Raw genomic sequence first — 13,726 nt, forward strand, 5'->3', positions numbered from 1 at the left:
CATACATTTAAAGATTAATCATATGTATATATGTATTTTATTTTAAAGGAAGATTCTTAAATATTTTTGATTTGTACAATTTTATAGTAAAAACAGGGAAAGATGCGCCAAAAACTATTTGAGCTCCCATAACGTTTATGGAGATCTTAGACCTTCACTAGCTTGTTCTCAATTTTAAAAAAAAAAAGGCCAGATTGATGCAGAATTCAAAACCTATACTGAATCCTCAAATCTGGTCCAAAAGCAGCAGGCACGTGCTCCTCTAGGTAAATTAAAATAACTGATGCCCACAAAGCAAAAGGTTGTAAGAGAGCATTTTCCTCAGGTCATAATGACCAAATAGCAGTTAACAGGAACAGTGAGATCAGGTTGAGGTATGAAACACCAAAGAAATGTTTAGAGAGAACTACTCTAATACCCCCACAGAAACAGACTTGCAGGAAGAGGTGGGACACCGGTAGATGCTGGATGAGCCAGAAGAACTTTTCTTGCGTCCTTTCTACAAAAATCAGCATCAATACGTATTCGGAAAAATAAGCTTGATGCAGCTTGAAATAAGTCCTGCTTACTTAAGAGCTCAAAAAAAAAAAAAAAAAAAACACACACACACAACATGCAAAACAGAATAAAAGGGGAAAAAAGGCGCTCTCACAATTAGACCGCAAGAAAGAATGGGTAAAACTCCGAAAACAAGAACTGAAACTCTTCCCCCACTCCAAAAAGTGTTTACAGGCTGTGATACTTAAAGCTAGTATTGTGAAGTACTGACCCTTGCTTTGAGCCCTTACCCCACATTTAGAAACAATGAAAATTCGAAATTACACAGATTGAAAAAAAAATTTATTCATTATTTACAACATAGAAAATTACACTGACCCCTCATCCCCATCAAGTATACAACTACACAGAACACTCCAGTGTGACATGTACATGTGACACTGCAATAAAACACAGATGTTCAGAAGGGTTGATGAAAACTGAAGCAATTGGCACACTCCTCCATGCGGCTTCACTAAAGAAAAGGATGTGCTGTTAGTCCACGTATGAAGCATTATTTAGAGAGGAATGCTTACAGCCAGTGTGGTCAATTTAATCTACTCAAACATGTGCATGAGGTCTCATCACTGAAGTGAGCAGGCTAAAGTTTCATACTGTTCATCACATACGTTCCAGAAGAAAACTGGTGGAGACAGAGATGGTAACAAAATTATAAATTCAAAAAAAGTCGGTCACCTCAGTAGAGTACACTACTGTTTATTACTTAAAGCAAGTTAAAACTGTCTAGATTATGGGGGCTGCATCTCTTAGACTTTGAAGTATCAGTTCATCTAGTTTTGGAAAGTTCCTTCCATGGGAGCAACCATCAGCCTCATTCAAGAAGGGAAGAGAAAAAAGGAAAAAAAAAAGAAGAAAGAAATGGCAGTTTTGTTAATGTTTTACATATAAAAAAAGAAATTACAAATTTACACTTGGGGGGGCCAATGAGCAAAAAGACAGTAATAGAAAACGTCTTTTCAATGGTAGTTTTACAAAAAAAGTTTCAAAGAAATGCATGACAACATAACCAAATATATACATTCATCGAGTTTGACCAAACTCATCCTATCGGACCAGGATGATGAGATGCATACAGTCCAAGACCAAGTCCACTCCAAACAGAAGTGTTAGATTTGACCATGTGCGAATTGTTCATTACAGATGCTATGAACTCTGCATCATCTTCCTCTTCTTCAATAGCCTTTCCCTCCAGTCGTCTGGCAGGGCCTCAAAGTTAGCATTCTTTCCAGCCTTTCCTCTGCAAATGGAAGAAAATTTTAGGGTCAGTAAAACATTTTGATTAAAATGATCAGACAAATGAGGTTATAAATTAAGGAGAGCGCAAGGAACAAATTAACACCTTTTGCTAAATAAACATGAAAATATTTCAGATACACTTTCATGCATGTAACAACAAAAAAATGCACCAAAACATCTAGTTAAATAAACTATTAAACCAATTTTATCCCACCTGTGTATACACATTAAGAATCAAAACACACTTTACCAAGACATTTATAGATTTTATACACCACACACCCATACAAGATGTTAGTTTGTGACTCATTCTTCTTAAGAGCTTCTTAAACTGCAAAAATTAGCACAAATCTTACGTGGCAAGCTGTTGCTGTTTCCACTCTTCAATGCGTTTGTTGTTCAGTTGGTCTCGATCTTCATCACTAGAACTTGACTTCTCCTCTTCATCGAGCTCTCTTTGAATGCTCTGCCACTTCTTCACCAAAGAGGGCATCTTTGTCTTACTCTTTTTCATCTATAAACAAAAAACATTAAGATGCCACAACATTAAATGAGCATATACAGAGCAATTAATTGTAATTAATTGTTTAATTTAAAATATTACATTTACACTCAAGGCCACTTAAACAAAGACAGCCTTTTGTAGAAAAAATGAGGAGAATGGAAAGGGGGGGGGCCTGATGCAGTACCTTATCTTTCTTTAATTTTTTTGTTTTGTCCACAAGCATTTTCCCAGATGTCGGGTCACTTGGTGGCTGGGGTGCTGGAGGTGGAGGTTGTAAGGGTGGGGCTGGCACTGGTGGAACCAAATTTTCTGATGGCAGAGGAGGCAAGGCTGCTGCAGGCATGCCCCAATAGGCAGTTCCAACCATCACAGGTGCTGTGGGAACAATAATCATTAGAAATAATTCTTTGTTTCAGATGAAATCAGAAAAAATTGCATACGTAATGTAGGCAAAGGAGAGTTGGTTATATCGCACTAATGCTGGTGCCCGTTTCTTACCTGAGGTGACGGCAGGCTGAGTGTAAAGTATGGGACTGCTCCCAATGGTAACAGCCTTGTTTGGCTGTGCCGAGCCTGGTGCTTTCCGCTTCTGAGCTTTAGCTGTGGCTGCTTGGGAAACTGCTGCTTCACTGGCCTGTGGAAAACAAATTCTTGAATCCAAATGTACACTATAATGTACACACAAATGTACAATATAAAAGAAAATCTGATTCTAAAGGCTCAATGATTACACTTAAATGAGGCACACCTTAAATTCTTCTGTGCCTGGAGCGGGTGGCTCTGCATCCTCATCTTCCATCTCTACTTCCTCAATCTCCCCATCATCACTGAGTGGTGGGGGAGGGGGTGGGGGAGGCGATTCTGGTGGTGGTGGTGGGGGAGGAGGTAGCTCTATAGGAGGAGGGGGAGTTTCTGGAGGAAGTGGAGGTTGATGAACAGACCAGTAGGCCTGGGTTTCTGCAAATGACGTTCCTGCTAAAATGAATGAACACCACATGATTGTGACCCTTTAACACCAGTTATTCATCAAGCAAGATTAACTTACAAAACACACTCTACAAAAAAGAAGCCTACCTAGACCACTGGAAGCCTCAGAAGGCAAAGTATCAGTATTTCCCTGGACAGCTGTAGAGGGTTGAAGAGGCTTGGCATCCTCTCCTTCTTCCTCCACTACTCCTGGAAATTCCCACTGGGAGGCATTGGTCCGGTCATTCACGTAGAAGTATCGCCTGTGATCTCTAAAGGTGGAGAAACAAACACACAGCAAGGTTTTACCAACTGGGCTCTAAACTGACCTCAAGAACATGAGACCCACTGAAACTTAAGGGGAGAGGGGGGGTCTCTGATTCCCCATTAAGGGAAAGTTGAGTTGGGCTTCGCTTTAAGCCCATGGGAGGTGCCAGATTGGAGGGGGAACACTGGTGAAGAACCCACCTTATTCTCAAAAACAAACAAAAACATTACAGCAAATCCTGAAAAGTTTATTGAAGAAAAGCAGTCACACCAATACTAAAAAAACCCAGCCAAGATGCCTTCAAGACATCTTCAGCAGAGGGTAACAAAGAGCATTCATAAAATCATCAAATGGTGCATGGAAAAAGGAAACAGTAAACAAAGTAGATTGGTCTGACCTTCAGGCTCCAAGGGCAAGGCACCGTCTTCACTTTAACTGATGCTTGTGTGACACGCTGCTTCCATGTAGTCACTCAGTGTCACTCATTCTCCCATCATTTTGGGCCAGTCCTGTAAAGTTCAAAGCTCTTGCACGCGCAAGCACCTTCCTAAGAGCTAGTGAACCCTTCTGTCTGAATTGGGGGTGACTGGGCTCATCTCTCTGGGGCTCTGTTGCTGTCAGGCTGGCTCTTTACAGACGTTACACAATAACTTTGTCTTTTTCTCCTCGCTTGGTGATATTCCCCAACACTACATGAACCGGTCACATATTTGCCGAGTAGCAGAGGCAATGTAGTCAATCGTCACATGAGTAGAATGGGAATAAAAGTTTTTTTTTTCCTAGGGAGGGGGTGGCGTGATAAAGATGTGAAAGGTAAGGAGCGCGTACCTGTCCCAGTGGCAGGACCAGCCCTTGGGAGTGGCGTTAAGTTCGTAATGTTTTATGTGCTCAGCAGCTTCCTGCAACCTTCGACGAAGATAATTTCCGTTCAGAGCACCCTCTCGCCAATCCGCTATCCGCGTCTAAAGAGAAGGAGAACATCACATGAAAGTTATAGTTCACATTATACGCAGCTTCAGCAATTCTAAACATCTCTGACTTGACATAATTTGAATCTACTCTTCACTGGTTGTGCCCATAATATGACCAATTCATCAAAAAGGGTTGTCCTGCTTAAAACATATCTAGTTCAACTAAACACCAGATTTAATAAGCAAGAAAATAACTAAAATGTGCTGGACACCAGTTCCCCAGGACTAAAATTGAAAACCCAAGTGTATAGACCAGATCCACACTTGCTCAGGTTAAAGAAAATACAGTAATAATATTAAAGCATGCTCGTACCTCTGTCTGTAGCAAAAGCAGCTGAAAGTTAGAGATGGCCTTTTTGTCGATTCCCAAGAACTCCATTTTGCTGGTCAACGTATTTGCAAGCTCTCCAATCTGAAACTGATCAATAGACATTTTAGCAAAATGATTTTGTGCTTTGCACCATAATGTAAAATCTTATAACATGTTGGCATTACTTTGAGGTCTGTTGTATCCTCTTCTTGGGCTTTAGGTACAGTCTTTTCCTTCTCTTCTTTGTCCTTGTCTCCTTGCTTCTCAGCCGTTTTGGAATGTACTTGAAAAACAAAGCATATGTAATTTTAAATTAACCTATTAAGAAAGTTACAAATACTCAAATATTGCAAACAGGCCATTATTTACACTGGACTTGTAAGCACTCTCTTACCTGTATCTACATTTTCTGTTGTGTCCCATCCTGCCTTATCAGAGCCTCGGCTGTTTGAGTCAGGGCTTTGAGCACGAAGAAAAACAGTTTTCCACTTAGTTTTCTTCAAAAGACGAGAGCCCTCCTGACTGGCTTCTGAACAGGGGCTGGAACCACCAGCACTAACATCACCTTCCTCTAATGCACGAAGCTCAGCCTGCAGAGACAAAGATTGAATACTAAACAATGACTCTGCTTATTGATTTCATAGCCATAAGTATAAGTCATAAGTAAATAGGTCACCTTTTTCCTCTCTAATGCAAGCTCCAGTTCCATGGTATCCTCTTCTGGCTCCTCCTCTCCATCAGAGTTTTCTACAGAGTGGTTCCTACTGTGCTGGTTAGCATGAGAGGGGCTTTCTACATCACAAACAGCAGGGGAGCCTGAAGGCTGAGTGTCTTCCCCTTCCTTCTCCTGAGCATTGTCAGTTTTTTCCTCTACTGCCAGAACCTTCTTCCTCCATTTCTCTTCTGCCTCCTTCACCTCAGCTGGTATAAGAGGTGCAAGGAGGGAGGCGGCCACCCCTCTCCGCTCTTCCTCATTACTGGTCAAAGCCACCACACTCTCAATCACTTCCTGTGTAACACAGAATTGAGTATTACTAAGTAAATAAGACTGTGCTAGAAATAATTAGTGCATACAATTATAAAAGTATTACAGTATTATAAATGTAGTAAAAGTCAAAACATGCCTTCTTTTTTGGTTCTCTTTTAAGGACAGTAGTAGACACAGCAGGATTCTGTTCAGGATAACCCTCTGTATGATGAGCCACCCCGCTACCATTGACCGACGAGCTGTGGAATAAGAATGTGCAGTTGAAACAAAGATAGTGTGTAAGAATGTTGTATCAAATGGCAAACTCATTTTCTTTCATTAAAAGCAGGTTTCTGAAGTTGAAAAAACATATCTTGGTTTCGTCAAAAAAAGAAGACACCTCCTGTCCTTTAGTCAAATCTTACTTTTCTGTGTACTGCTGCTGAAGACTCCGCATCTGATCTGCAAGATAGTGGGGAAGCTCCCAGGCAACTTCATTAGTCTGGGTGTTCCAATAGTAGTAGCAGCCAGTGTTCTCATCCCACACCTCTTGCCAATCCCCCATCTCAAGCCCAGCTGAAACAGAACAGTAGACAATAACAGTTAATTCACTGACATTCACACACACGATCACATTAATCACATTACATCGTATAGACAAAGTGCTTTTAACACTACAGTACATGCTAACCACCACATAACCAATGACAAATTACACATGCCCTGAACAGAAAATGCATGCAACAAAAGCTCACCTCCTGCCAGAGAATACTGTGTGTTATACTGAAATTCTTGTGCAGAGCCATTCTGAACAGGGGTCTGCTGTTCTGACTTGGGTTCAGGACGTGGAGGGGTAGGTGCAGGAACACTGGGCACAGAATCTTCAGCCTGGGCTGGCTGGGTGGTGATAGCATCAATCTCCTGCGACAGAAAATCCAATGAGAAAAGGGCAAACAGACATCATACAAACCAAAGCTCTTCCATCATAATCATAAGCCGGGGGGGGGGGGGGCTGGTTAAAACGTAAAAACAATATGAACACAAGTCAACCACTGAAAAAATGAATCAAGAGAATAAAGCAAATCATACTCACAGCCATGAAACTGGCTAGGGTACTGTCAATATCTGCAGATCGATTGTGCTTTCCCTTTGCTGCAGAAGTGGTTTCAGAAGCATCTTCATCATCACTGTCCTCATAGGCACCCAGCAATGACAAGCCCTCTGCAAAACAAAGCCAAAAGAACTTGACTTTATACTACCCCAATGTCTACTATAGAAAATAAACAGCCTCTAGACTGCATTAAGTAAATGAGTAATATTATATAATTAATAAATAAGCAGCCGTTATATCTACAATATGCTTCACTCACGGGTTGCCTTCACAGCAGGAGTCTTCATTTCGATGTTTACTTCTCTATGACTGTCAGTGTTACTCTCTGGCTCCTCTGCAAGATAAAATACATATTAAAATGAAATCACAGACTTTTACTACTGAACCTCCTACAACAAAAAGTGCATTCGGATACCTCGGACATTAACGTGCACCACATATATATATACACACACACACACACACACACACCTCCAAAAAGGGTATTTGTTAAGCCATTACCTCTCTAGTTACATGCCAAAAGTGTTTTGAACAATTTGTATAATGAAAATTTGCATTTATTTTTATAAGCATGTCTTGATTACACATGCTCTTGCCTTAATCACAGCATCCACCAGGTAAAGATCACACCCCTCTTAAGCCACGAAGACATTAAGTCAGAAAATAATATTGACTAATATAAACCATTGCCTCAATTTAATAAATCGGTTTCTCAAATTAACAGCCCGTTCTCTCAATGTAATCAACTAACTGCTCTCCTAATTTAACAAACCAATATACACTTTAAAAATGTATTAGCTAAATGTATTGCACCCCCTCCCTCCTCCTTTCCCCTTCCCTGTTTCTTTTTTCTGTTGTCCATATGACTTAGCTTCGTACCCTGCAGCTGGTCTAGATCTTCACTGCCTCTGTAAAATCCTGAAGTTTGTGGTAGACACAAATACGTGGTGTTGGGGGAAATTCATTTAGCGATGTGCTTTGTCTTTAGGAGCTACAGTACACCGGAGTGTGTGGCCGTAACAAACACAGACTAAATCAGGAACAGTCTATTGTCAGTAAACTCGCTTTAATGCTAACGCTAGCTACCAGCTAGACCTGCCCAGTGACCTAATACAGTATTTCTGTGAAGCGGGTGGGAACACTGCCTGCTTAAGCAGCACATATTATTCCACAGTGTTGCTAGCTTTAAAAACATGACGTCCATCTTTCAGCATTACTGTGAAATGAAGACTAGATAAACTACCCTGACAATAACCCTAGCTAACGGTCGGCTAATGTTAGTAGCTAGCACTAGCTGGACATGTCTTTGGATTTGGATGCGGAGTTTTTGTATTTTAAGTAGCTAATATATCTAGCCAGCTAGAACCGGTGAGCGGACTAGCTCGTTTGCCCCATTGTTTAGCTAAATCCACTTATTTGCAGAGTTATTAAGCAACCGTTGAGAGCCAACACGCTTAGCTGCGACTCCGACGGGCTTGGGCGAGGCCGCGGCGCACGGAACTCTTAGTCAAGCTAACTCGGTAATGTAACATGAGGTTGGATTTCATGGGCCTGTAGAAGATGTTAAATATATAAACAAACATTTTCTTACCTTCTGACCCAGAACCCAATGCTTCTTCTCTCCCTGTTCCGGCTCCAATACGAGGTCCTGGCGGAGAAAGCTGTAAAATTGTCCGGCGGCCCGTCCCCGTCCGGGTTTTCTTTCCCATTACTAATAGTGTGATAATGGAGCCCAGCTAGCGACAAAATGATCGTCAGCCAGGTTGCGTGAAGCCAGCACCGATGCACTTAAAAAACGCCCTTTAAAGTAAAAGACCACCAAACTATATATATATATATATATATATATATATATATATATATATATATATATATATATAACACTAGTTAATTTATAATAATAATAATAATAATACTTTATTAAACAAGTGTACTCAACAAAATGTTTAATAATGTAGAAAATGGCATTTTACAACCACAACCATCATAACCTTTTGGTTTGATTTTTCTGTTTCCTGCATGCTACTATCAAGGCTTTTGGGAGGCTGTGTTAGGTCTATTTCATATCTTTTTTTAAAGTCGTCTAGTTTTAGTCTCCATAGACTTAAATCATAGACTAGAAGGTGACTAAATGTGTTCTATTAATTTCTTATTTTGTCTGTTGTAATTGCACTTTGTGTGTGTAGGAGAAAACAACATACTCCACACAGCCATTGTGAGTAATATCGTTACTACGATATAAAAGTCCTGTGTGTGCCGTGTGTTGTCTTATTTGTATGTTCCAGTTGTAGTTGGTGCTTTGTTTTTTGAGAAAAGGCTTCTAAAGCACTGTAAAAAATGTTTAGACACTTTTACACATAATAAATATGTTTACTTCACTACACTTTAAGACCACATAGAACCATATTACAATGTATGAAGGTTTTTTTTTTTTTACTTTTTAGATGCTGCTGCTTTCATACATCATTCATCATAATGTTCATTAACAATAATGCATATAAAGGAAGTAACAATATATTATATATTTATTTTTACTATTTTTAACACTTTGTGTATTCTTAAAACAAGTATACACATGTGGTCAGTGTGCACATGCGTATCACATGGAAGTGTATTAATTCCTATTGTGTTCATTGCAAATTGCAAATATGATGTTCTCATATGGCAACAAAATGCAATGTAGTCCCCAAAAATATATGAACAAATATATTTTGTTATCATTAATTAATTATGACATTTTAAGATGTTAATCCAGACAAAAACTGTAGTCTGTTCAACACTTGCTCTACCACAGACCAGGAGCAGCAAGAATGATGATAAAAACCTATTAAAGGTCTTACATCAAAATGGAGACCCAAATCTGTCACATGAAACATGAATTATTGAGGAGATGAGGTACATTGTAGGAATTTAACAATCCATCTTTGTAATGTATTATCTAATCAAGAGAATTACAGAGGTCTCATAAGAGATCTTATATCTCTTGAAATCTTGGAATTAATGAAAGCAGAAATCAAGGCAATCAAAGGAAGAGACACTCAACAACTTGCTTGTGATTTTTCTTTATTTACCACAGTGAAAGCTGATGATAATGCTTTTTTCATTGTTCCAGACAAATAATTTCAATAAACAACACTTTAATAATACCATACTGAGAGCATATTTGAATGTTAATGTTGGTGTTACCTTACCTGCAGATAATACTATGAGACATAGTGTGATTAAAGGCTGATTATACATTCCACAATTTACAGTGTTCATATTACTCGCTTTCTGGAAGCTGACCTTTCACCTCTAGGGACACCTCAGCTGCCTTTCCTTCAGATTCATCATCTTCCTCTTCAGAGCAGTCAGCCCAGCGGCCCACCCGTCTGACACCCTCCCCTACAGAGGGTGCATTAACGCAGGGGTTGTGGTCATAGATGACCAGCTTCAGTCCCCTCAGGTGGCTAAGCGTCGGAAATTGTCTTATGCGGTTTCTGTCTACATCAATTACTTCCAAATAGTGCATTTCTAGAAGCACTGGTGGAAATTCATTCAGCAAGTTTCCTGCTAGCCAGATGCTTCGTAGCTCACTTAACCTAACCAGCTCGCCAGGCAAGCTATGAAATTGATTGTAGCCCAGATGGAGGGTCTTCAGGTTGGGAAGCTTACACACAACACATGGGAACTTCGTGAAGCAGTTGGTCTCCAGCCACAGTGTCTTTAGTTCGGAGAGCTTGGCCAGCTCCTTTGGCAGCTTGTAAAGTCGATTATTCCCGAGGTAGAGGATATTGAGCTGCCGAAGGCTGCAGACAACTGAAGGCAGCTCCTCGAAGCAGTTGAAGTCCAGAGCCAGAAGCTGAAGCTTTTGTAGGCTGTGGAGCTCAGGTGGTAGACTGCTCAGGTGGTTATCACTGAGGTAAAGTTTAACAAGTTCACTGAAGGCACACGCTCTAATGGGGAAGCGGCGCAACTGACGACTGCTCAGATCCACAGTACAGTCAAGGGGCATCTCCTTCAAGTCCCCCACCAAATACTGCTGACACCGGTCTGATGGAATGAAGGCCACAGCTCCACGAACAATATTTCCCATTATTCCAGTCCACATTCATGGCCCCTTCATGAGGAGAACGGATATAGAAGAACTCATTAATAGAAATCCGAAATAGATCATCTTTTGTCATCCATAGTTAATAACTTAATTCAATTGAGCCAGTAAAAGCATCGTTAACACAAAAGCTTAGTTCTGTGTGTTTCACACCCGCATTGCACACCCACAAGTTAGAATAAAAACACTGCTTCTGTTTTGGTTTTACTCATCAGAAGTGACTATCCGCTTAAAAAAGGCTCTATTTGAAATAAAACTTATTATTGTTAGTGTTATTAATTATAGGACTAATCATTTACTTACTAAGCCGCTGAAGAGAGTCAAGGCCTATCCAGGTCCTTCTTTCATTCCATTCTATTCCATTTATTCCTCTGTAGGAAAGTGATGTTTTTTGTGCTGCTGAGACCTCTGCCTTGCTCTGAGCTTTGCCTTGCTGACTCCTGGGAGTGCCATCGATGATATCCAGCTTGCCCTCCCTCATTCATGTTGTATGACTTCCCAGGCTATGATAGGCGGAGCCGGCCAATGGCAGTGATAAGAAGTGTCCTGTGATTAAGGAATGTGTGGAGAATCTAAGCCCCTCCTATATGTGCATTTATCTAGCCTCTAACCCGCAAACTATCAAGGACCACTTAAGTGGAGCAACTCAACAATCCTATATCAGCATGCCAGAACAGCTCACAGTGTTTCTGGCATGCCACAACAGCCTGGAGTGTTTGTGGTCAGTCAGCCATAACAGTAAATTATGGGCTGATTAGCAAAGTAAAAGAGCAAAAAAGTAAAAGAAATATATTTATTTAACAGCTGAGACAGTAAACACTTGTCAGAAGTTCTCTGTGCAAGACCCCCCCCACCCCCATATAAAAGATAAGACTTCCTAACACAAAAGTAATTCATTTCTAAAGTCTATATCTATATCTGCATATATCTACAAAAGTCAGCAGGACAATGAGAACAAAAGGAAACACAAACCACATATTTTAAATTATTATTTTATTTATTCAAGGCAAAAAAGTTTCTCTGATCTCTGTCTCTCGTGTAAATACACAACTGCACCCTAAATGTAATAACTAGTTGTGCCACAGCGGCAACAGCTGCAACCAAACTTTTCAGCCACATTGAAGGGATTTGAACATGCACTGAAAGTTTAAGTCCTGCATCTCAGTAAGATTCAACTCAGGTCTTTAACAAGGCCACTCCTGTAGGATTTTCGGATAGAGAGCAGAATTCATGGTATTGACAAACTACCACCACCATGTTTGACATAATGAGGCCTACAGTTTCATAATCTGGGTTCTTTTGTCACTTTGGTCAATTTCTTTATGCAGGGGCGCTGCCAGGGATTTTGGGCCCCACGGACCCCAGGCCATACCAACCCTGAAAATGTAACATTGTGCATACAGTGGAATTCACTATGTGATGCAAGACTGATACGCTCTATAGGAACCATATTATAAGGACCATATTATACAGTTTACATTTTATTTAACCAAGGTTAATCAGCAAAACCAGCACCAGCCCAAAACTGGACCAGCATAAAACACTAATGATGGTCTGTGCTATTGTTTTGCAGCAGGATGTGGAAGACTAAATACAGTGTTTATTAATTAAGACAGTGTTTATTAATAATTGTTCTTGTATCAGTCACAGGCCCTTATAATTGTCCTATGGGGCAGTAGTTTTTTCACATAGGACTGGCTGGTGTTGGATACATGTTTTCCTCTTAAACTGACTTTTGTTTGTATGAATATTAATGAATATGGAAGTATGTATAATACGCAAACACAGAAGGAATCAGAAACGACTTTGTCCTGGCACTGTAATAGGTATATTGATATTGCCATTGGATTATAGGCATACAGAAAAAAGCAGAATTAAAACACCTCAGCCTCAAGATTATCACATGAAATGTAATATTATTATTATTTAATATTATTTGATGAATTTTACATAAACCCAGGTCTACTCATGGCAAATCAAATGCATTCTTGTTATGTTTATTGTCACAACAGGTGTCACATCTTGCGTACACTGGTGTGAAGGTATTAGAGGCACACATCAGTGCAGTATTGGATGCACAGAACACAGTACACATTAATGCACACACTACACTACAATGTGCACTATATGATCGACACTATAATGTATTGCACAAACAGTTTATTCTGTCTTTTACAACCCTGAGTAGATAGTGTATAATACACAATACAGAGATGATCAGATGGCACCTGCACTAAGACCACAGATGTCATGCTACTGAAAGAAAGCCATCAGAATTTGACTTGCTGTCATCACTCTGTAGCTGCCAGCCAGTTGGGCGTCTGTGTGGTTATGTGGCAGAGTGGAGAGCTTCTGTAAAGAGCTGATGATGTTGCTGCTCTGCCAGCAGAACTATACACTAAAGGAAGTGTGTACTGGCCGTCATACTGTTCACACAGAATTGCTGATGATTAAAAGGCTAACCTAGAGGACTACAAAATGCTTGTTAAAGTATTCACCCCCTTGGATATTTTGCTTTAATGTAATAATGTAAATGTAATAATGGTCAGTCTCTCTTTGAGAGAGGAGGAGAGAGAGAGAGAGAGAGAGAGAGAGAGAGAGAGAGAGAGAGAGAGAGAGAGAGAGAAGAGAGAGACTATGATTTGCAGACTTCAGACAGTGATTACATGTGTAGTATATGAAATAATATATCCAATATTTGCATGAGGATTTGCAAGATTTGGGTGCAGTAACTGATGACATGT

General features: G+C 40.1%; 2 protein-coding genes across 4 annotated transcripts; both read right to left on the reverse strand.

Moving 5' to 3' along the window:
* Positions 1-827: 827 nt before the first annotated feature.
* Positions 828-8,640, reverse strand: fnbp4 (formin binding protein 4). 3 transcript variants are annotated; one of them, XM_072671521.1, is made up of 17 exons: positions 8,484-8,640; positions 7,152-7,226; positions 6,875-7,002; positions 6,537-6,702; positions 6,207-6,357; positions 5,939-6,041; positions 5,491-5,823; positions 5,209-5,404; positions 5,000-5,097; positions 4,818-4,922; positions 4,362-4,495; positions 3,374-3,537; positions 3,048-3,271; positions 2,798-2,933; positions 2,484-2,674; positions 2,151-2,308; positions 828-1,795 (listed from the first exon to the last, which is right to left on the reverse strand). In XM_072671521.1, the coding sequence occupies exons 1-17, from the start codon at positions 8,599-8,601 to the stop codon at positions 1,702-1,704; spliced, it is 2,574 nt and encodes an 857-aa protein (XP_072527622.1). In that variant the 5' UTR covers positions 8,602-8,640; the 3' UTR covers positions 828-1,701. The 3 variants fall into 3 exon arrangements, with proteins under 3 accessions (XP_072527622.1, XP_072527606.1, XP_072527614.1); XM_072671505.1 differs by having other exon boundaries at positions 3,048-3,274; XM_072671513.1 differs by having other exon boundaries at positions 3,048-3,274; positions 5,491-5,819; positions 5,935-6,041.
* A 1,332-nt stretch (positions 8,641-9,972) lies between these two features.
* lrrc10 (leucine rich repeat containing 10) lies at positions 9,973-10,987 on the reverse strand. The gene has a single exon (XM_072671657.1). It carries the CDS (start codon positions 10,980-10,982, stop codon positions 10,155-10,157), a length of 828 nt encoding a protein of 275 aa, XP_072527758.1. The 5' UTR covers positions 10,983-10,987; the 3' UTR covers positions 9,973-10,154.
* Between the last annotated feature and the right edge of the window lie 2,739 nt (positions 10,988-13,726).

Source organism: Salminus brasiliensis, chromosome 2 (assembly GCF_030463535.1).
Source record: "Salminus brasiliensis chromosome 2, fSalBra1.hap2, whole genome shotgun sequence".
Classification (NCBI taxonomy): domain Eukaryota; kingdom Metazoa; phylum Chordata; class Actinopteri; order Characiformes; family Bryconidae; genus Salminus; species Salminus brasiliensis.